Here is a 23400-nt window from a genome sequence, read left to right as displayed (position 1 = left end):
GATATTCAAGAGATCCCGAGAGATCTGTTGAAGAAGAAGGGCCTCTAGGCGAAGAAGAGGAAGACGGAGATGATCTGTTGCTCAGCGTTAAACAAGGTCCTCAAGTTGAGCCTAGCAGCAACAACTATGAATTGGATGGGAGCAGTGCCAACGTGCAGTGCCCTGAGTGCGGGAAGCTCTTCAGGAACGACAAGTCCATGTTCGGTCATCTCCGAAGCCATCCCAATAGGGGGTACAAAAAGGGTTCTGGTCATCTCAAAAGCCGTCCAAGCAAAGGCTACAAACCACCTGCCAGGCCCAGGCCACTGCCGAGCCGCAACGGTAAACTGTCGCCACTGCCAAGCCGCAACACTAAACTGTCGCCACTGCCGAGCCGCAATGCTAATCTGTCGCAACTGCCGAGCCGCAACGGTAATCTGTCGCCACCTGCCAACGACAGCAGTCGCGTGGCCAGGTACAGCCAGCGTGATCCCGAATTAAGTAGATTTGAAGTAATGATCGCTTACGTGATGCTCACGCTTAAGCAACGCGGTGATGGGGTAGCGCAGGATCAGTCTCACAAGAGAAAGCATGAGTCCAGCGAACTAGATGTTCCTGAAGAAGATTTGGTAAGGAACCAAGCAGGAGATGATGTCATGCTCGGTGATAACCATGGCACCTCTGTTGCTGAGATGCTAGGAGATGATGTGGTGCACCGTAGCGAACAAGGCAGTTCCCTTGTGGAGATGGCAGTAGATGATGCCGTGCTCGGTGATAAACATGGCACCTCTGTTGCTGAGATGCCAGGAGATGATGCGGTGCACCGTAGCGAACAAGGCAGTTCCCTTGTGGAGATGGCAGTCGATGATGTCGTGCTCGGTGATAAACATGGCACCTCAGTTGCTGAGATGGCAGGAAATGATGTCGTGCTCGGTGATAAAAATAGCACCTCAGTTGCTGAGATGGCAGGAAATAATGTCGTGCTCGGTGATAAACATGGTACCTCAGTTGCTGAGATGCCAGGAGATGATGCGGTCTACCGTAGCGAACAAGGCAGTTCCCTTGCGGAGATGGCAGGAGCTGACGTGGTGCTCCCGAACGAGCACCACGGTTCTGCTGCAGTGATGGCAGGAGATGACGTGGTGCACCGTAGCGAACAAGGCAGTTCCCTTGCAGAGATGGCAGGAGATGATGTCATGCTCGGTGATAAACATGGCACCTCAGTTGCTGAGATGCCAGGAGATGATGCGGTGCACCGTAGCGAACAAGGCAGTTCCCTTGCAAAGATGGCAGGAGATGACGTGGTGCTCCCAAACGAGCACCACGGTTCTGTTGCAGTGATGGAAGGAGATGTGGTAGTTCGCAACGAACATGGCAATGTCGAGGTACCAAGGAAGAAGGGGAGGAAGAAGTCCAAAGAAAGCACAGAGGCACGTAGAAAGGAGAAGGTGCCCAGTGCAAGTACGGTCAAGCGTTCTTACACATGCAAGCAATGCAAGGCAGAATTCCCCACACATCAAGCTCTGGGCGGGCACATGGCTGCGCACAACAAGGACAAGAGGATCCAGGCCCAGAATGAGCAAGCAGCAGCAACATGGGAGGCACATCAGAACCAGATAGACCGGAGCCTAAACAGGCTGGTAACCAGCAGCATGAAACCAGCATGGGAGGCACATCAGAGCCAGAAAGGCCAGAACCCGAACAGGCAGGAAACCAAAGGTGGCGGTGAGGAACCCAGGCAAGGTGGCGGCATGTTCATGTCCACCAGAGAACTGCTTATGGAACGCTACACCAAGCTGTTCAACCAGGGGTGGCTATCCAGGCAGGAGGCTGGAGGGTCCTCCAAGAGGCAGCACACTGAGAATAAGGATGGTGGCTCTCCATCGATAGCGCCGCCCCTTGCAGATGGAGGTAGGCGCAGGCCATTTGACATTGACCTCAATGCCGTGGCTCCAGAAAAGGAATAGAACAAACACATACCTTTTGTGTGTTTTAGGGAAAAGCAGGAACAAATAAAGCCATTCTGTAGGCATGTATCTTGAGAGAATCTTGTACTTTCACAACAATATTATATAATGTCTCTCCAAAGCTATACTTCCCAACAATACCCAGCAGAAAATATGTCATGTGAACACAGGTAAATTCGCCACCATGACACACTAAGAATACTATATATACTAGTAAAGATTGAATAGTAAATTTTATTTTGCGTCTATGGATCAGAATTAGTTCCAGACTAAAGTTTCCAAATAGTAGAATCGTGCTTGCAGTAAATCAATTCCAGACTATATCATTTTTAAAGACTAGTACACTTGATTTATCGACCAATGGACAGCATATATACATTCTTACTGATTTCTAAAAACTGCTGCATAATGCAAAAACATAATTCTATTATAATATTCATTAATATGGTCCAGTTGTAAAGTCAAATAAATAAGAACCTGCAAATGAACATATTGAGTATTAGCATGTGACGTATTCTTTGTTATCCGATCTCACATGCATGCTAAAGGATAGTCAGATACATACAAATCATGCTTGAACATCGGTTGTTTATTGTAATCTCCTTATTTCAAAGCTAAGATAAAAAGCATCATAAAATTCGTACTACAGGACATAATTAATATATACAAGGAAACGCCAAAAGAAGAAAGTTCTGGACCTCATGCTTTAATTTCCAATGCAAACGTGCTCTCCAAGATACTAACGTGCTGAATTGATAAGTTTTCGCATAACGTATTGTAGTATTCTCCCATGATCAAAGTAAGACAGTTCCACCTGCAAAATCATGTTTAAGGAAAAACCTTAAATTCTGTATGCATACTACTTGAAGAAATTATATATAATAAAAATAAAGCCATATCATACAGCCTGTCTACTAAACTATGCATATTTCATTAGAAATGAAATTTGATCATACAAAAATCAACGTTCTACTGCATCCTAAGATGTTATAAATAAGGAAATGTTGAAGACATTGCATTAAAGCTCAGGAAGATTGAAGTATTTTTTCGTTAGCATAAATTCTCACACGAAGTTCTTTGGGGTTTCATCTCCATAATAGTGGCTGAATTTTGATGTTGGCTCGCCAAGCCTATCACAACTCTCCTCCTTTATCTGGGCTTGGGACCGGCTCAGGATAGACAAAACTTGACATGGGAGGAGTCCATAAACAGGGACCTGAAGGACTGGAATATCACCAAAGAATAGCCATGGATAGGGGTGCGTGAAAGTTAGCTATCCACGTACCAGAACCATGACTAGGTTTCGAGATCTTTTAGGTTTTCCACCCAACTTGTTTGGGACTGAAAGCTTGTTGTTGTTGTTGTTGTTGTTGGTTGTCAGCATAAATTCTCACATGATATTAAAAATATAGATTTAAACAGTTTTTTTTATTTTGTACATTTCTTATAAATATATTCTATAGTTTCATAATATATTTCAAGAATTTCCTGAGTTATGTTTATCTCGTATCTTTTATATGATCAAACGTCAACCTAATGTGGCGTCAATAATACGGCACAAATAGATGCAGCAAAAGAGAGAAGGTTGGTTTTAGATGGCATGAAGTATTTTCAGTACAGGAACAACTCCAGAATATATATGAAATAATTTACTTCTCAATTTCACATTCCTTACATACAGAAGCAGCACTAGTTAGCATCCTTAAAAGGAAATTAGTTTACAGAAAATTAAAGGCTCCTAGAGGATTAGATACTTGAAAATTATATGCAGTATATTCTGAGAAGTACTTTGTAATTTGTTATTGGATTTAATAAATATATTATGATATTTTGTTAGTAAAAGTTGTGTTTTAGAGATCATATCTATGTCTAATATTACAGCTTTCAGGGAAACGGAAGGAGTAATAAGTAAAGGTTCCATTTACCTCTGTGTCAAAGCGAAGCGTACACGTAAACGATTTTCGTGTGCTTGTGGTAACAACAATATCCTGGCCGGGCTGCATTTCATGAATACTGCTTGGAAGATGAATAGTGTATTGTTCTTGTCCAGTCAAACCAATTGAGTCCATATCTTCTCCAGACTTGAAGCACAGAGGAATTACACCCATCCCGACTAAATTGCTTCGATGGATTCTTTCGAAACTTTTGGCAATTACAGCCTTAACTCCCTGCGGCGACACATTATTCCATGAGCCTACAAAGTGAGGACGTGCAAGGCAGGAAACTTCCGTACTAAAATATTTACCAGCAACATAGTGCCTTTTGCATCCCAGTCCCTCGAACTTCCAGTCCCATATTCAGAACCCGCCAATACAATTGTGTCTTGCCCATCATTCTTATACCTCTATCAATAGTATGGAGAAAAGAAGAAACATGAGTAGCACAACTGCTCTTTTTCACAAATAGAAAGTTCTAAAATTTTTTGCAGCAGGAGAAATAGCCATCAACTAATTCATGAATATGGGAATTATGGACAGTGGAAAAAACCAAGACCAGTCTTTTTGTGCAAAGGAACTAACCATGGCAGCATCATAGACATAAAGCTTCTCTCTTGTTGGAATGTGAATTGTTTTTGGTCCAGGTTCACCGTCCAAAAGCTTGTTGACAATCCTAATATTGCCGAAGGTTCCCCTCATCATTACTTCATAGTTTCCGCGACGGCTGCCATACGAATTAAAATCCCTGTGCTTCACAGAATGGCCAACGAGATACTTGGCAGCTGGGCTATCCTTGTGAATGCTCCCAGCTGGTGAAATATGATCTGTCGTTACACAGTCACCAAAGCTCAACAAGCAGTAGGCATCCTTTATACTATGAGGCCCAGGTGGATCCATACTCATGCCTTTGAAGAAAGGAGGCTCACGAATGTAGGTTGAATTAGGATCCCAAGAGTAAACATCTGCAGTTGGAACCACCAGTTGGTTCCACATGGGATTGCCTTTCGTGATTACCTCATAAGTACTTTTGAACATATCAACCAAGACATTGGAATGCACAATCTGTGATTTGCATTGTCAGCACACAACAATTAGAATCACCATTGAATAAGTTCATGTATGTCGTTTGTGTTAGACGTAGTGAGGGCAGTACCCGTGCGTATGAGGGTGATACCCAAGTGTGTCTGGATATGTTGTGTGTGTCTGTGTGTGTTAGGATATTTGTGGTATTCCACCTCTTGTATATATATAGTACAAGGGTAGCACCCGTGTGTATAAGGGTGATACCCGAGTGTGTCTCTAACAGTTAGAAGTGCCAATGTCCAACAGGAGTGCAGCTCCATTGCTAAATTGAATCTTGTTTGTGCAAAGGTGCATATGTGAATGCTGCCTATTCAACCTTTTCAATGTGATGTGCATCAATTGCTTTCCAAGAAAACTTACTTCTGATACTTCCTCGCTAGATGGCCAGATGTCCCTTAGGAAAATTGGTCTGTTGCCCTTTCCAGTTCCAATTGGCTCCTCTTCAAAATTGATATCAACCTAAACACGACACTCTAAACATAAGAATCCATACGTTTTGGGGAACAGGATCCACTTTTCTTCTTCTATTATCACAGTTCTAATTGGCAACATGATTTAACTATACAAAACAACCACTATGCTAATGGATATTAATAGCAAAACATACATAACAAAATACCCTATAAGTTACATATTTTTACGTTAGCTGGAAAGCATCATTGCAAACATTTACAATATTTCCACTTACGTGCCAGCAAGAGCATATACAACGACTAGAGGAGGAGAAGCAAGATAATTAGCTTGAGTTAATGGATGTATCCGCCCTTCAAAGTTACGGTTTCCAGAAAGAACAGCAGCCACGATGATGTCTAACAAAAAGATAAAAAATTATTCTAGTGTCTTCAATATGATACTTTGAAAGGAGTGAAGAGGCACATGCAAGAAGATAATACCATTTTCTGTAATTTCATCTGCAACGATTTGATCAAGATCACCTGAATTTCCGATACAGGTAGTACAGCCATACCCAACTAGATTGAAACCCAGGTCGCTCAAGTACTTCAGCAAACCACTGAAAATGTTATATTGCATCCATGATCAGTATGTTTGGAGGTTACAATACATAATTGCATCCAGGCCGGATTGCAGGAACAACAATAAGGGGCATATGATGAATTAAGTGACATGTAGAAACATACCTCCTAAGCAGATATTTGGTAACAACTCCTGACCCAGGGGCAAGACTTGTTTTAATCCATGGTTTGACCTTACCAAACAGAAGTAGGCAATTGAGTACCCTGGCTAGCCAAAAGGGCAGAGAAGGAAGATGCACACCTACAGTAACTATAAACTATTGACCATAATTAACCAAGTGCTGACCTCGAGGCCCAACTCGTAAGCTTTCTTTGCAACCAACCCAGAAGCAATCATAACGGTGGGGTTTGAGGTGTTTGTGCAGCTTGTGATAGCAGCTATGACAACAGTCCCATGTTTAAGCTCTGCAGTTCGCCCATGAAAATCAAACTTCACAACTCTATTTTGCAAATCTTTTGGGATACCATAACCCCGAAATAAATAGAATGAATCATCCTTGCTTCTGTCTTCTCAAGAGAATAGTTACATTAGGTAAAGCAAACACACTCAACATATCTTATGACCTAAAAATACCATGGATGTTAGTCAGCGCATGAAGCTATTGGAAAATGAGCAAAATTGGTAATTTTAAAATGTATCAGCACAGCCCATGAACTTTTTATGAATACAGACTTGAGACCAGAATTCTGGAATTTGTTTGCGAAGACAGGACAAGAGGCACACTTATAGGCTGTAACTAACGTCTAACGTAAGTTTTGATATATTATGTTTGCTCTCTTGCACAACACCTCAACCACTTGGAATAGACTTAAATATATAATCTAGGCATCAAGATTCCTTCAATTAGTATGAGCAAACAAATTTTATTTGTCTGATGATCTCCGCACCTTGAAACCAATTTTATTTTCCAGACATGCATGCCAGTCTGTCTTCATGTCTTTTAAGGTGACTCGATCATGAGGTCTGCAAGAAGAGCTTGTATTAAAACCATGCAAGAGAATGGAAGTATACCACAACATAACAGGATAAATTACCTCTTCGGACCAGAAATACATGGCTCAACATCTCCCAGATCCAATTCTATGTATGATGAATATGTCGGTTCTATTTTAGGCTAAAATCATAATGGAATACGCAGTCAATATTCCTGCATGGTGTTCACTATATTGATAACAGTGAAGAATTAAACTTACTTCATTGTAATCCACAAACATTTTGTTTGCACGTAGATATGCCTCTATTGTTGATACCTACATGGTCAAAGCATTCAGCATTACCGAATAAGAATGTAGTTCTCAGTAGAAATTATGTTAACCATCAGGACATGGATATACTAGTGTACGTTTTTGTTCCAAACAGCATCTGCAAAGCATAGTAATGTATATGTAGCAAAGTCATTTTGAAAGAACAAACAACCATTATACTCACAGTTTCATCTTCTCTTCCAGTCATTTTAAGATATTCTAAGGTGATATGGTCAACTGGAAAGAAACCAACAGTTGCTCCATACTCTGGTGCCATATTTGCAATTGTTGCTCTATCAGCCAATGCAAGCTCTTCCATACCTCGGCCTACACTTACACAGTAACAAAGCTAAGTTCCTGATAATAGCCGCTAACTGTTTGTGACAGGACAAAGGATATCTGCCAATGATCCAGACAGTAAAATACCATAGAACTCCACAAACTTTCCAACAACACCATGTTTCCGAAGCATTTGGGTAACCGTGAGAACTAGGTCAGTTGCTGTGACCCCATCCCTTAGTGTTCCATGTAGCTTGAATCCAACGACAGCAGGTAATACCATGCTCATGGGCTGCGGACAAAATATAGAAGAGGTAAATATATAAAGCATTCACTGAGCTTGTGGGAAATTTTTGTTCTCATGTACTATCGATTCATGGCTCGGTAGTCGCTGAACATTTAATGTTCATCAAAACTGCAGCAACAGACTGACAGGATCATTTACATGTTCCCAACAACTACCTAGACTAAAGTTAATTGTTATATTGATAATTTAATCTCTTGTAACCCTGTGCTCCTGATCAAATAAAACTATCTGCCCTGAAGGTGGTTCGAGGTCCGAACATAACATGAAGAATCAGCTAAAGGAACTATCTTTGCGAAGAATCAAATGGCCACCATGTTAGTCAGAAAGTTGAGGTCTCTAGACTCTGATCGGAAGCAATTTATGTGTTCCACATTACAGATTACTAGGTTGCTAATAACTTTAATTCCTGCTGTAGTAACAGACATGCTTTTATATTAAGTATGGTGATAATGGAATTAAAAAAGTATGCTGATAACTGAATATCTGAGCAAGGCAAAACATGCAAAACAGGGTCCTTGCACCATTTATGCAATAGTTTTAGTTGCAATAGTCAAACAATTATAAACATCATACTTGATTTGATCCCTGCGACAAATTGTTTCAAACTGAAAAACTAGCAAAAGAAACAGGCAAATATCACTCAGCATACTGTTTTCCAGGAAATTGCATATGCAAGCACATGTCAAGGCCAAAAGAATTTGAGCATGTACCTGACCAAGCATAGCTGCCTCAGCATCAATCCCTCCAACCCCCCAACCAACAACACCCAGTCCATTTATCATTGTAGTGTGGGAATCAGTCCCCAGGACACTATCGGGATAAAGAAGGCCATCTCTGTTGAAAACAACTCTGGCAAGATACTCAAGATTTACCTACACTAGATAACATAATATAAGAGTTCAGACATAAAAAAAGGGAACCCTTGATTTTATTCCTTTCACCTGATGAACAATACCAGAACCAGGAGGTATGATAAGCATATTGTGAAATGCAGAAGACCCCCATTTAAGGAAGGCGAACCGTTCCTTGTTTCTCTCGAATTCCAGTTCCATATTGGCCTGTATCGCATTTTGTGACCTCACCACATTAGCAGTTACTGAGTGATCAATTACAAGATCTGCTGGAACCTAAAAGCAGAAATACGGAACTGTATATTAACTACAAAGAATATGTGAAAGGAAATACCCTCTGACTAAATATAGTATAGGAAATAATTTAATACCATCGGGTTAATCTTATCAGGATTGCCACCTAATTCCGACATTGCGTCGCGCATGCTTGCAAGGTCAACAAGGACAGGCACACCAGTAAAATCCTAAGCCAAGGTATCATTAGAAAATCCTGCATGCAAAGAGTTTTATATGGGAAATCAACTAATGTTAGATCCTTGTACAGACGTACCTGAAGTATCACACGTGAGGGTTTGAATGGGATTTCAACTTGCTCCAGGGAGGTCTTCTCCCAGCCCATGATCTTTTCTACATCCTCCTTGGTTATTTGGAACTCGTCACAATTACGCACCGCAGATTCAAGAAGAACACGAATGGTGTATGGCAGTTTATCTGGAGAAGGCATCACCAAGCACTCTAATAAGTGATGTACTTCCTTCACCGTTCCTAAATGCAGCTTTGACAAACATTTTCTTATGATGTTCAATATATTTGCAAATATGTTGTTTGGTCCAACTTCAACCCTTAACTATACAACCTGTTTATAATAAACACTGAACTTTATAAAACCATTTAACCTGAGCCATAGCGTGATACTTGATAGTTGATTTTGTATTATAGGATTTTAAAAAATTATAAAATTCACAGGGGTAGAGAGTGCTCTGAAATGATAATCTGCGAAAATTCAATCAACAGTATGAATATATGTGTCCTGTGTAAAAATGAAAAGACAAATTCCTTTATCTCTTGTGGTTTTTTTGTATAGAACACAAATAGTTATACTGTATGATGCAGTTTTGATGGTTCTCACTTTATAGCATTTCCCTTAGGCATGAATTGTTTCAGATTATTGGTAACCCTTGGAGACCAACCACCCTTCAAGCCTTCCCACAATATTTAGGGTGGTTTTGAACCTATGAAACTTCAGAAAGCTTTGAAGTATGGAAGACTGAGAAACTGCAAATATTCATCCAAACATATCCGAGTATTTGTCCTCTGTAACAAAACAGTACTCTGTTTATCTATTCTCATTTCGTAAAATATATTTTTGGATGATATAGTATCATAACATTTACTGCATATATCAACTGTTTTACATTTTTTGGAAACCAGAAATTACGAAAACATTATACAAAACCAAGGAAGGGTTCAGTTTAAATGATTTTAGAAGTTCAGTGTTTGACATAGACGGTTTCATAGTTCAGAGCTTATGTTGGACCCAGCACCATAGCTCATGGTTAAAAATGGACGTTTTGCTACAATAAAACTGCAATGGAATTGTTGTAAAAAGAAAAGCCTAGGGTACCAACGCTAAAACAGAAAACTTGGAGAATATCATTATTACACAACTATTAGCCACAGCCCACATGTAACATGCGCCTGGCCCTGCATGCCATTCTTGCATGTGACGATTTATTCCAACCTATACCCCTTTTATTATGGCATATTCATTTTCATGCAGTTTATACAAGAACGTGTTACTGTCCGAATAACAAACCGGTTTGACCGTTAGCGTGGTCGTGGTGGAAGCATTATTTGTATGAAGCGGTTTGACCGTTAGCGTGGTTGCGGAAGCATTAATTGTATGTGAAATGCTGTTTTGTCCAAACATTTCAGTGGATTTCACGCGTGGATTCGAACGCAGGGTGCGCGAGTTTACCACCGCAAGATCTATCCACCGAGCTAGCGGCCGGTTCTCTCGTGGAAGCATTATTAATTTGTATGTGAAATGCTATTTTGTCCAACCCAGCATTTACCTATTCGCTGATCGCCTAGGTCAGGGATGCTGTAGTAGCTGCCACAATTGCCACCGTCGCGGTCTCGGAGCCCCCTCAAGGCGAAGCTGAATGGATTGCTGTTGCTGCTGCTGGTAGCTGCACACATAATCATCAAAAGTGCCTGATTTAGTTAAACTGATTCCATGAACTGCTACAAAATGACGTGAGAGCCGATCCCCTAAGTCGAACCGAATTACGGACCACAACGACGAAACAAAAAGGAAGGCTAAAAGCACATACACTTAAATTAACCCCAAAAATACGGCGAAATTCTTTGCAGCAAGGAGCAACGAGGACTCGACGTGCCTCGAAGATAAAAGTAAAAGTACAGAAATCGAAAAGTTGCAGCAGAAAATCGTACCCATGGCCACCGGACCGATCGGACGAAGAGGGGAGCAATGCGACGAGCGGCAGGCGGCGGGGGGATAGCATTTGGCGCGTGGCGTTGATGAGGATGGGGAGGCGCCGAGGTCGAGGCGCTGTCGTGGCGGGGCGAGGAGGAGGGACGCGAGCGATGCGCCTCGTGTCCCCCCGCGGCATTCCCCACCTGGACGACGACGGACAGCGGCGGCAGGGATGGAGACAAAAGTCCCACCAAAACGCGGGCCTGGCTGGGCCGCAACCGCTCTGCGCAGCAGGAGATTGGGCAACCGCCGATTCGTGATCGGACGGTGGCCGAGTGTAATTTTGAGTTTCGGGCCGACGATCTCCGGCCCAAGTTCTGTGTAGCAGACGTGTGGCCCATCATAAGCCCATCCAAGGTTTTACCAACCAACCAGGCCCTGCTAGCCCAAACACACAAACAAACACAGTTGGCCCTTAACTGAACACCTCGGGTGTCCGGCGGCCGGAGCGCCTCACTGCTCAGTCGCCATGGCGTCCCTCGTGCCCCGGCTCCTTGGCCGCCGGGCTCTGCAACCCGCCGTTGCTCTACGCTCTCCACGGTTCGTTGCCACTCCTCCTGTTAATGCCTCCATCGCCATCTTGTATCTTGGATTTGATTTATCCATTGCCTCCTAACCAGCGATCCTTGGATGCGATTCCACGGCGCAAATCCCCCACGCCCCTGCCCGCTGTTCCGGCCTTCCCTGGGGGTTGATGGATGCGCGAGAGCTGCGCGGAGATGGTGGTTTCTCTCGCCGGTAAGGCACCGGAGCACGGCGGTGACGCTGAACACGGACGGAGGCTTTGCGCGCTTCTCGGTCGGAGATCCGGGCACGAATCAGAATGGGGGGCAGAATCAGCCGCAAGCGAAGAAGAAGAAGATGTCCAAGAAGTCCAAGGTCAACCAGCTCAAGTGGTATCGCCTCAAGGCCAAAAAGAAGATGAAGTCGCCCAACCCCGAAGTCAGGATAAGATACAAGCTCGAAAAGGTCACTTGGTTTTAGCATGTTATATTACCACTCTGTTCCCTTTCGTATGTATAGTTGAGGAGAAATGCTGAAAATGCTGCATTGTCAATTTCTCATGTGAATTCAGGCCAAGAGGAAAGAAGAATGGCTGATTGAGAAACTCAGGAAGTACGAGGCCCCGAGGGCTCCGGAGCCGGTTCATGACCCTGAGATTCTGACCGAGGAGGAGAAGTTCTATCTGAAACGGACTGGGGAGAAGAAAAAGAACTATGTTCCTGTTGGGAGGAGAGGGGTGTTTGGTGGTGTGGTTCTCAACATGCACCTCCACTGGAAGAAGCATGAGACTATGCAAGTAGTCTGCAAGCCCTGTCGACCTGGGCAAGTGTATGAGTACGCAGAGGAGTTGGCGAGGCTCAGCAAAGGGACAGTTATTGATATTAAACCTAATAATACCATTATCTTTTATCGTGGAAAGAATTATGTGCAGCCAAAGGTTATGTCACCTCCTGATACTCTTTCTAAGCAGAAGGTAATCATCAGTAGTCCTATACCGACAAATCTGCTTGTTCTCATGGTACTCTTTTTCTATCTGAGCAGACTATCGTTCAGTTGGTTCAGTTGAATTGACATCATGTATCTATACTCCATGTCCACAGGCCTTGGAGAAATATAGGTATGAACAGTCTCTTGAACATACCAGTAAATTTATTGAGCAGCTGGAACAGGAGCTTGAAGATTACCAGAAGCATGTTGCTTTATTTAAGAAGCGTGAAGGGGCTATTTCTGAGCAAATCAGTAATGAAGACTCTGATGTGGATGACCTCACAACTAGCTCAGATACCGATTGAATTGCCTTCTTCCTCAATTGACATCTCATATTCCGTGATGAAGGTTTGAGAAGATCTCGCTACCCTAAAAACTTATGTCATATTTTCTTTTCACTCTTCCAAATGTTTGGCAGGTGCAAGAAACGTTTGGTAGCAGCCACATTTGTGGCGTGCCACACTTGTCTAACATTGTATTTATACCCCACCTATCATAGACCTTTATTTACCCAAGTTTTGCCACAAGTGTGGTGACCAATTTGATCGCCACAAAACTGCCACTTGCCATACCTGTGGCACAAAAGTGAGATAATTTATGGATGGCAGCCAAACATGCCCTTAGATGCAGAGCTTAATATTCATACTCAATTGAAAAGCTTGCCCTCAGATAGGTTGCAATAGGAATTAAACAGCGCTTCAATGCTCGGAATCAGGTAGAAAAAGAGCGGTAGAATATTCAGGAGTATTATACTTGAAATTATTAGTCTGGGTAGTTAGTAGGTACTTGGTACAAATGTTCTTTGTTTGTGTCTTGATGTGGTCTTGGGTTTGATACATCCATTTAATGAAAGATCTGCTACTTGAACATCAATGTTGTCTGCATTTGATCTTCATAGGGCTGGTAGTGAGTAAAAAGCTAGTTTTTTCTGTCCAGCTTGATTATATTGGTATGATTAGTTTCATGGGTTTTTATCATTTATGCCACTAGTTGTGTCCCACTAAGTTTTGCCGGTAGAAGTTACAACTGCTAAAAAATGCCATCGTTTTGTGAGATGCTTGCTCAAAAATGCCATTAGACACCTAAAAAATGCCATCCTTCCGTTAGATGCTTGCTCAAAAATATCATTAGACACCGTTACTGTCAGGTCGAACCCGTTGACCGTGTTATATGACCAAAATACCCCTAGACCCACATGTCAGCTCTCTCTATTTCACAATGATAAGTGTGGGCCCCACTTGTCATGAGTAAGCAAGCAAATAATTTTAGAGGAAAATAAGAACGTTGTTGGGGGTCGAGTGGGACCCACACTATCATAGTGAGATAGAGGGAGAGCTGACATTTTGGTCCATGGTTATTTTGGTCATATAACATGGTAAACGAGCTTTGAGCTGACAGTAATGGTGTCTAGTGGCATTTTTGAGCATGCGCCTAATGCAACGATGTCATTTTTGAGCAGTTGAAACTCCTAGTGGCAAAACTGAGTAGTGGGACACAACTAGTGGCATAAATGATAAAAACCCTAGTTTCATTGCACTGTTTTTAGGATCCTAAGAATAAGCGACCTTCTCTTTTAGAATCTGTTGTACATTGCCTTACAACCATTACCCGTGACTTGTAATATTGCAATAACCCTTGTGTAGGGTTCTCACGCTTCCTCGTCAAATGGAAAAAGGGGCAGTTAGTAGTTCAAGAACTATTATACTGTTGGAGTACCATGAACCCAAAGGAGCTACACCTATGAGGAATCAAGTACCATAAACATATTTATGGGATGGTCACATTGAGAGTTAGTAAAGTTTACGGTTTGAAGATTTAAGGTAGTAGTGGATGCTGATGGTGGAGGAGACGAGTTGAACTTTTTGAGAGAGATGGGCTTGCTTGTTGCTTCAATACTGATAAATCAACTTGGGTTATCGCTGCAAAGGAAGCCTCTCAAATGGAAACTGGTAAGCTCTTACCTGGATCTCAATGAGTAGATTAAAATAGCATACGTAAGATTGATGTTTTCAGATTAGAATTTACTTTTGTAAGAGTAGTTACTATACCGGCGGTGAAGTCAAGATAATGTCAAATGAAGAAATTATGGTTTACAGTAGCAAACTTATATAGTTTATACCATGTTTTACTCATGAGCAACATTTTGTTCTACTTATTGTTTTCCTTATGGTAGCGGGTAGCCATGAATGGGTTCAGCCCTATTGTCAAAAAAGTCAACTTTTTGAGTTTGGTTTCTCTTCTTAGTACTCACCATCCCTTTTATATTTCACATTTGATTGAATGCTTGATTTGGACATATATATTCCAAAGATAGTTTCAAAATTTTAGTTATTATAATATTAAAATTCAACCCAATCTACTTTTGGAAAACTGAATTCGGCAAGGATCATAAGATACTTGCGGTAATTGGTTTTACCACTGGGGTCTTGAACGCTGGTACGACTTACATGCCGCTAGCCATGATGCCACGCCATATGTTGGCACAATTGATGATCTCACCATTTCCAGCAATGCACAGACCATCTAGGGGAATACTAACTTGTGGCCCCGAAAAGGAAATGAAGTTATTGCTTGACTTCTTCACTTAATGACACTAGTCAAGTGGAGGACTACACATAATTAGTGAAATACCCACGCTTTCCAATTGATAAAGGATTATAAAGAATCATGGCATGCTATCGCCGCCGGCTCAATGGGAGTTGTACTTCCAAAAAAATTGTTTGGAAGTGGCTCAAGCAATGATCGTTCCTTGCATATGGTGTACAACATATGAATGGGACAAAAGGAAGAAGGTGGAATACACGGAGTCACAAGCAAACGAGCTAAGAGTTATGGTTAAGAGGATAGAGTTTAGTTCGGATGTTGTTAAGGAAGTAGAGTTGAGCAAGAAAACAACTTTCAAATATGTTCGTAACAAGCTACATATGGCAAATAATACCTTGTGGCAAAGATTAAAGGAAGGAAGGCTCATGTGTCACATCAATGCCATCAAGTCCATGTTGACCGAGAGAACAAGTTAGGCAGGATCCAAATTTGTTTATCGATGTTGCATAGCATTACAGAAGAGCCTGTATTCAAAGGAATGTAAAGTTTCATACACATTGATCAAAATTGATTGTACCGCACTTGTCGTACTTAGATTATAACTGGGCACTAGATGTGGCTGATCCCTATCGCGGTGAGCAGAGCTAAGGTTTTATTGAGAAATCTAAGGTCTTGGTAGTAGTAGCAGGGTCGATATGACATTGATTGTATCATGACGTTTGTTGGAATTTAGGCATTTGGTCTTTCTCGTATGAAAAGCTGGCGAAAAGTAGTGAAAGATGTGAGGTGGGATCAATGCTGAACAAGGTTCTGCTGGCACTGACACGGGATGTAAGCCATGATTATTTGGTTAATAGACTTCTTCCCGCCATAAAGAAGATCTGTGGTTAGCGAGTGTGTGTGCCTGTGCCATATACATGTTGCAATGCAACGTGAAGATCCACATTCTCGAATGTTTACCTGTCAACAGAAGACGTTATTCTTCGGTGCTGCATGAGATATCTTTCGGACTGAGGAGTTAGCATTTCTTGCTCCGCAATGAATGTTACCGTTGTGCTCAAATTCCGACCGATGGAATCGTGTCGTTCGGCCATTGGTTGATCCGCATGTCCAATTTGGTCAATTTCCATTAGGGAAAGCTGCGGCTATAAATAGCCACCCCGCTCCAACATTGTCCGTTGGCTGTTCTGCTTAAGATTTATGAGAAGATTGATTAAGCATCCCCTCTCCAAGAAATTTGGGTTTAAAATCCACCAAGAGAAAACCAAGAACCGAAATAGTAGTTGTGTATCACAGTAGTTCTGAGTTAGGGTTCTTGTACCTATTACACTTAGAGCTGCGCACTCTCTAGACCGATAGGTGTCAGCTTGAGTGACGAAGAGTAATTGTCTTCACCAAGCAAAGTCTTCAGCAACCAAGAGTAGTTGTGGTTCGCGAAGAAGTTTGTCGAAGGTTTGGAGATCGTCAATAAGTATCTACCATGAGTGAAATTAACTGGAGTCTGATCAGCTCCTAGTTGAAGGAGAATAGGACGGAGAGAGGTTTTCATCCGGATCATCCTACGGGCATCACCATGTCAAGAGTCCGTTTGGCATACATAAAGGTGAATCATCTCCTTCACGTGTGTTTACTTGACCCCTTCGAGGATCGTATACTACTTGACACCCCTCTCGTGTGCATAAATAGGTATTGTCGGAACTTCATGGACGACGAGGAGGAGTGCAAGCGTAAGGGAACGACTACACCATCCAAGAAGGAAGCTTGGAAGCGGAGAAGGAACCGTCAAGAGGAAGGCCAAGTTACACCAACACCGACGGGAAGATCTCGAGAAAGTCGGAAGCCAACAACACGAAGGAAGAAAACGCGCCCAGGCGACCCCGTGCGCACGACCCCTCCTGATCCGTGTGCACGACCCCTCCAAAGAGCTACCAGACTCCGCTGGACATACTCTATGCGCACGGGCCCAAGACCCCGTGCCCACGATACAAGCCCGTGTGCACGGGCTAAGTCGTCAAGCTGCTGGATACCCCGTGCGCAAGGGCTTCACTTACCCCGTGCACACGGGGCTGCCTGTGTGCAGCTGTTGGGCTTTGCCCCTGTATTCCCATTTCGCCCCTCCTTACCCCTTCATGTCTTGGACCATATATATTCCTCCATTTAGGGATAGCTAAGAATAGACCTAGACATTAGAGCTTAACTCATGTATCTCCCCTTGTGGGATTCCTCCTAAGAGAGAGAAGACTCCATTGGAGTTCACGACATCCATTGGAGAAGATCCTTAGGCATTCAAGACCCCTTCAAGGAAAGATTCCTCCATGGAATTCAAGACCCATCTCTCCTGAGATTTGGATGAACTATCTTGTATCTTTATTTCCCTTGTCGTCTTTCGATTTTGATGCACCTCTTGTATTACTTGTGCTTTGAGGAGTACGTCGTGTTCTTATGTTTTCCCCTTGTGTTTTGGTGTTCTTCCTCAAATCCACCTCCCATTAGGTGGCCTGATGTTCACGAATTGGAGGTGGATTTGAGGAAGGACACCAAGAACACAAGGGGAGAACACAAGAACACTCTAATGGACAAAATTCACTCCAAGTACTCCTCAAATCACAAGCAATACAAGAGGTGCATCAAGATCCAAAGACAACAAGGGAAATAAAGATACAAGATAGTTCATCCAAATCTCTTGGAGAGATGGGTCTTGAATTCCATGGAGGAATCTTCCTTTGAAGGGGTCTTGAATGCCTAATAATCTTCTCCAATGGAGGTCTTGAACTCCAATGGAGTCTTCTCTCTCAAGAGGAATCCCACAAGGGAGATACATGAGTTAAGCTCTAATGTCTAGATCTATTCTTAGCTATCCCTAAATGGAGGAGTATATATAGGTCCAACACATGAAGGGGTAAGGAGGGGCGAAATGGGAATACATGGGCAAAGCCCAACAGCTGCACACAGGCAGCCCCGTGTGCACGGGGTAAGTGGAGCCCGTGCGCACGGGGTATCCAGCGGCCTGACAACTTAGCCCATGTGCACGGGCTTGTATCGTGGGCACGGGCTTGTACCGTGCGCACGGAGTATGTCCAGTAGCTCTCTGAAGGGGTCAGGAGGGGCCATGCGCACGGGGTCGCCTGGGTGCGTCTTCTTCCTTTGTGCTATTGGCTTTCGGCTTCCTCGAGATCTTCCCGTCGGTGTTGGTGGAACTTGGCCTTCCTCTTGACAGTTCCTTCTTCGCTTCCTTCTTGTATGGTGTAGTCGTTCCCTTGCACTTGCACTCCTTGTCATCCGTGAAGTTCTAACAATACCTATGTATGCACACGAGAGGGGTTCAAGTAGTATACCATTCTCGAAAGGGCCAAGTGAACACGCATAAAGGAGATGATTCACCTTAATGTATGTGAAGTAGATGTGGCACGTGTCACCTGCCAAACGGACTCTTGACATGGTGATGTCCGTAGGATGCTCCGCATCAGGTTTGCTCTTGTGTTCAACCACAAGTCCCTCCAACCAGACATAGTCCTTTGTCAGACGGGTGAACTGGTCTATCAAATTCATCTGTCGCCATCGAGCACCACTGGTTCACTTTACTTTACTTCTTTTCCCTTAGCAGTTTACTTTCGTGCTCTTTGTCGATAGACTTATCTGATCTATTTTAGTATTTCGTGCTTTCCTCTGTTTCACTCTATCGGTTCGCATCCTTTTAGTTCGTACTTAGGTTGTTTGTCAGCATGATCTTCTCTGTGCTTGTCTCTATCTATTCAGCTTGTTTTCATTCGGTGTTATACCTGTTTTCCTAGCTAGTATTCCTCTTGGTTATATTGTTGTCATATATCTTCACATGCTACTATATCTGCTGACCTACTACATTATCATCGTAATAGTCAGACCTGTGATCTACTATGCACGAACAATTATCGCATCTTTCCTCAAAAGATTTGTTCCTCTCTGAAGTGCATGTTTACCTTTTGCTTTAGCGAACTTAATCCGCCGCTGTGATTGGTCCTAATAGTGTTGTCTTGTTGTATGTATGTGCTGCAGTTGTGTTCCGTTGTTTAACTATTTTCTGCTTTATGGCCGGAAGAAGCCTATCAACCATGTAATCATGACTTACATCTGCCAGTAGAACCTTGGTGACCATTCCCGCCTCACGGATTTTATTACTAGTCTTTACCATTTTTTCATACATGAAAGCTCAAAGGCCTATCTTGCCAATAAAATGTAATGGCACCATCAACATCTGTCGAGGCATTTCTACCTCCGTCAAGAACATAACTTTCTCGATAAAACCATGGCTCTGTTTATTGTGGTCAGGATCATCCTCATTTGGTGCCAAATAATAATTCTGAGTACCCCAAGTGCGGTACAATTACTTTGCATCGATGTGTATGATATTGTACATCCTTTTGATGTGGGCTCTTCCAAATGCTATGATCATCAAAGATGAATAAAGAAAACCATATTCTGCCAAACTTGTTCTCCTCTGTTAAAGTGTGCTTGATGACATTGGTGTGACGGATGAGCCTTCCTTCCTTTAACCTCTACCACAAGGTAGTCTTCGCCATATGTAGCTCTTTAGGAAGATCTTTCAAAGTTGTTCCCTTGCTCAATTGTACTTACTTTACAACATCTGAATTAAATTCTTATCTTTTAGGACCATAATTCTTAGTCCATTTGCTCGCGTCTGGATGTATTCTACCTGCTTTCTAAGCTCTCTTCCATATGTTCTACATTGTACACAAACAGCAACTGATGCCACTTCCAAGCTCACTTTCGTGGCTGAATACAGCTTGTGTGGTTCTCTCTAGGCGCATCGCATATATGGCATCTTCTCTTCATCTTTATATTGTCTGGTTTTAGCTCTTATGTTACCAGTGGTGCTTAAGAACCACTACAGTAAAAATAGTGACATGCCAAAATATTTTACTCGAACAAAATAGTGAGAAGATGCTGCCATTTCAAGAGAAAGTCACTGCCGTGGCAGAGAAAACTTGGATTCACTCAGGTTTCTCTGTCATGGCAGTGTTTTCCATAAAATTGCTTATGCACATAAGACTTGAACATGGTCTCTACGCCGACTACTGCATTCTCAAAAATCTGACCATGATCTCTACTCCTACATCATGAGTACATCATTTGCTCCTACAATCATGAGTACACAATTACCTGCGCTATTACGACCTTGTACATCCTCTTGGCCTCCCCTCTAGTCTCACCACCTCCATGTCCAAGCCCACTGCCCTCACGACCTTCGTCTCTCCACTCCCGCTACCCTCACGTCCTTCATCTTAGCCATGTCGCTCATCGTTTTCCGCCAAAGCCAACATTCATGTCCAGGCCAATAGTGGGGTGGCCAGTGTTCATGCTATGCCCGCGGCCTTTAAGACCGGGAGGACGAAGTTTGCATCTACTGCTTGACTGGCCGAGCCATTTGGTGATCACGGGACCGTGCTCGGCCATGACCCATCAGTCTAAGCCTTCCAAGGCTGCATGCGTTTGGACGCACCCGCCATGCCTGCGACCACCATGAGTGTGTCCACTGACCCCATGACTAACTGCTAGACTGTTGTGATTGTGACCATGTTTGCCTTCCATGTCAGGATGTAGGCGGGGCGGGAAACGGTCAGCCTGCACTTGCTAGTGCGGGTGGTCGTGGTCCCGGCGGTTTGCATGTGCTCGGGTGTTTCCTTGTTGGTTAAGCGGCAATTCGTGAAAGCCGCATACATCCAAAATCATGCAACTGTGACAGGGATTAGAAAGCAGGTAAGGGCATAAGGCGTTTCCTCACATCCAGGGCACAGTTCACCTGCAGCACGCAGCAGCCAGCACAGCTTCCCTACTGCGCATCCATGCAGTCCATCTCCCGCGCCACCTCAGGCAACACTGCCCTGCCGCAGACCGCCCCCGGCCGCGCAATTTTCAGGGTGCGAGTTTACTGTACATGTATAGTAGATCCGGCTTGCTCGTTTACTGGTGTGAATTTTTGGGGATTCTCCCGGTTGGATAGAGCTCATAGTACGAGTTATGTTTTAGTTGGAGATGCAGGATGCTGCAGCGCCCGCCGGACAAAGCGGCCATATCGTTTGAGCCCTCTTATGACCATATGGTCTATCCAATGGCGCTTAGCGGGCATACTTTGCGGGGCGGTGTTGCGGCCGAGCGGGTAGTCCCGTCCAGCTTGCATCCTGACTTCCACGCCACCCTAGGCCGTTCTCCTCATGACCGTGGACATGTCCCAAGTCGTCGTTGGCGCTATCAACATGATTGCAGGCAAGTCGAAGACCATTTGGGGCACTCTAATAAAACATGGTTCTCGATTACCTTGAGCTTTTGGGTGAATTGTCTGGTGCATGTAACTCGATACCACCTGGGGGTGGGGGGTTGCTAACTTATGGCCCCAAAATTGAAGTGAAATTATTGTTGAACTTTTTACTTTATGACACTGCTCTACTGGAGAACTAAGCGTAATTTCCAGAAACATGGTTCATCCAACTTTTGGTACAAGGGTCTAGGTCTCTGCAGTGCCATCTCTTCCGAATTTTGCTGTGAACCTGAACCGTGTAACCTAAATTGGTTTGTGTATGACAAAATTATTATGACATAGGCTTCTGTCACAAAACTCAGACCATGGCCCTAAGTTACCTTCCTAAAATATGTTTAATGTGGCAACATCAGAAAGTGAAACACCAACCAGCACATGTTTGTTGCTCTTTGTTTTTATTTTGTGCAGCCTTCACTTAATACCATATAAAGAATCCAACAATAAGAAACTGAATATCATAAATTGTTCTTGTCAAAGCCAGTTGCCTGGTGGGTACCACGTAGAAGTGTTCCAATTTCACAGCTCACGTGTCAATGTCGAAGAACCCTTTCATATTATCCTATCTGTAGGCCATAGCCAACTCCAAGACAAAGCACACCCCAAAGCCATTTGGATGTCTTGCACACCGCTGCCATTACCCCACATGCAAGACTAATATGGTCCCTTTCAGCTGTCCTGTGGTGTATGCTGACGAACAATATATGTTAGGCCCCAGCCATTGACATGACATGAGCCCTTACCAGTTGGCTCTGAAGGATTCCTAGTCTCCATTTTTGGTTCTAGTCCAAAAGATGATTAAATCGGTTTATCGGCAGCGAGATCTGTCAATCCCCAGAAAGCAATCACTCATCATGTAGAACTGGTCATCCTGCGGCGTTTTACACCATCTACTTCTGTGATACAGAAATGGTTTAAATTTAGAGCATCATGTCAATTGTGTAATACAGAGACCTCTGAATTTTCCCTTGTGAGTTTTTATGCTGTTACCATATGACGTTAGTTGGTTCTTGGTTGGTCATGTGTACTTTATGAAATATGAATTACTTCTGTGGATTTTGTTCGAAACCAACTCATACTGTATGACACATGAACAACATTACTATAACATGTATGCATAAATTTAGTTACAACTCAGAAGCTACTATTTTTCTTATGAGGACCCACAATCTAGTGCCTGACACTAATTGTACCCTTGTAACAGTGAAGACCTGGAGACGTAATGGATGCCGATTAGGGATTTCTGGACCATTGAAGAGCTGATTTACAGACCGTTGAAATGACAACATACTGGTTATTTTATATGTAGGATGATTTCTTGGATCATCTATCTGTGTTCTGCATGGAATGTGCTGCTTCACAAACTTTTGGTCTTCTTCACTCGAGAGATTAACAGATTATAAATGGACGAAGTCCTTATCTGCATGTAACTGTAAACTAGTTGTACTTTCTCATATATTAGAAGAAGAGAATAACACCGGTTAGTTATCAGTATCTTTGTTTTGCTGTTACTTTCGATATATGCATGTCCTGGGAGTCTTGCCATCCATCATGGGCAGCTCCCTCCACATCTAGAAGTACAGTACTTGTCATCCATCCATGTACTCTCTCCTTTCACAAATATAAGATGTTTTAACTTTTTTCTGAATCAGATGTATATAGACATGTTTTAGTGTGTTTGTTCACTTGTGTCAGCCTGTATGTAGTCCATATTAAAATATTCAAAACATATTATATTTGTGAATAGAGGGAGTAGCTGTTATTGGACGCGGCAAAACATCCAAACCAGTTGAATAGTTTGCCTCGGTGTTTTGCATTTGTCATTTGTTGCAAAATTTATGATAAGGAAATTGTTCGTCAAATGGAAATAGGA

General features: G+C 42.9%; 1 protein-coding gene and 1 pseudogene across 4 annotated transcripts; one reads left to right on the top strand and one right to left on the bottom strand.

The window, feature by feature from the left end:
• Positions 1-2534: 2534 nt before the first annotated feature.
• Positions 2535-11650, bottom strand: LOC123160135 (aconitate hydratase, cytoplasmic-like; annotated as a pseudogene).
• Positions 11582-23021, top strand: LOC123160134 (uncharacterized CRM domain-containing protein At3g25440, chloroplastic). 4 transcript variants are annotated; one of them, XR_006480010.1, is made up of 6 exons: positions 11582-11722; positions 11803-12151; positions 12258-12659; positions 12787-13021; positions 14317-14622; positions 22737-23021. XR_006480010.1 is itself a non-coding variant. In XM_044577952.1 (5 exons), the coding sequence occupies exons 1-4, from the start codon at positions 11652-11654 to the stop codon at positions 12976-12978; spliced, it is 1014 nt and encodes a 337-aa protein (XP_044433887.1). In that variant the 5' UTR covers positions 11582-11651; the 3' UTR covers positions 12979-13021; positions 22732-23021. The 4 variants fall into 4 exon arrangements, 1 of the variants encoding a protein (XP_044433887.1); XR_006480009.1 differs by having other exon boundaries at positions 22732-23021; XR_006480011.1 differs by lacking the exon at positions 22737-23021 and adding an exon at positions 19250-19808.
• Positions 23022-23400: the final 379 nt, after the last annotated feature.

This window comes from Triticum aestivum, chromosome 7B (genome assembly GCF_018294505.1).
Source record: "Triticum aestivum cultivar Chinese Spring chromosome 7B, IWGSC CS RefSeq v2.1, whole genome shotgun sequence".
NCBI classification, from domain to species: domain Eukaryota; kingdom Viridiplantae; phylum Streptophyta; class Magnoliopsida; order Poales; family Poaceae; genus Triticum; species Triticum aestivum.
Note: the sequence above shows the minus strand (reverse complement) of the source record. Positions and strands in the feature narration are given on the sequence as shown.

Coding starts and splice junctions, on each gene's coding strand:
- LOC123160134 (XM_044577952.1), top strand. CDS start 11,652: ATGGCGTCCCTCGTGCCCCGGCTCCTTGGCCGCCGGGCTCTGCAACCC. Junction 11,723..11,802: donor GTTGCTCTACGCTCTCCACG/GTTCGTTGCCAC, acceptor CCTCCTAACCAG/CGATCCTTGGATGCGATTCC. Junction 12,660..12,786: donor ATACTCTTTCTAAGCAGAAG/GTAATCATCAGT, acceptor CCATGTCCACAG/GCCTTGGAGAAATATAGGTA.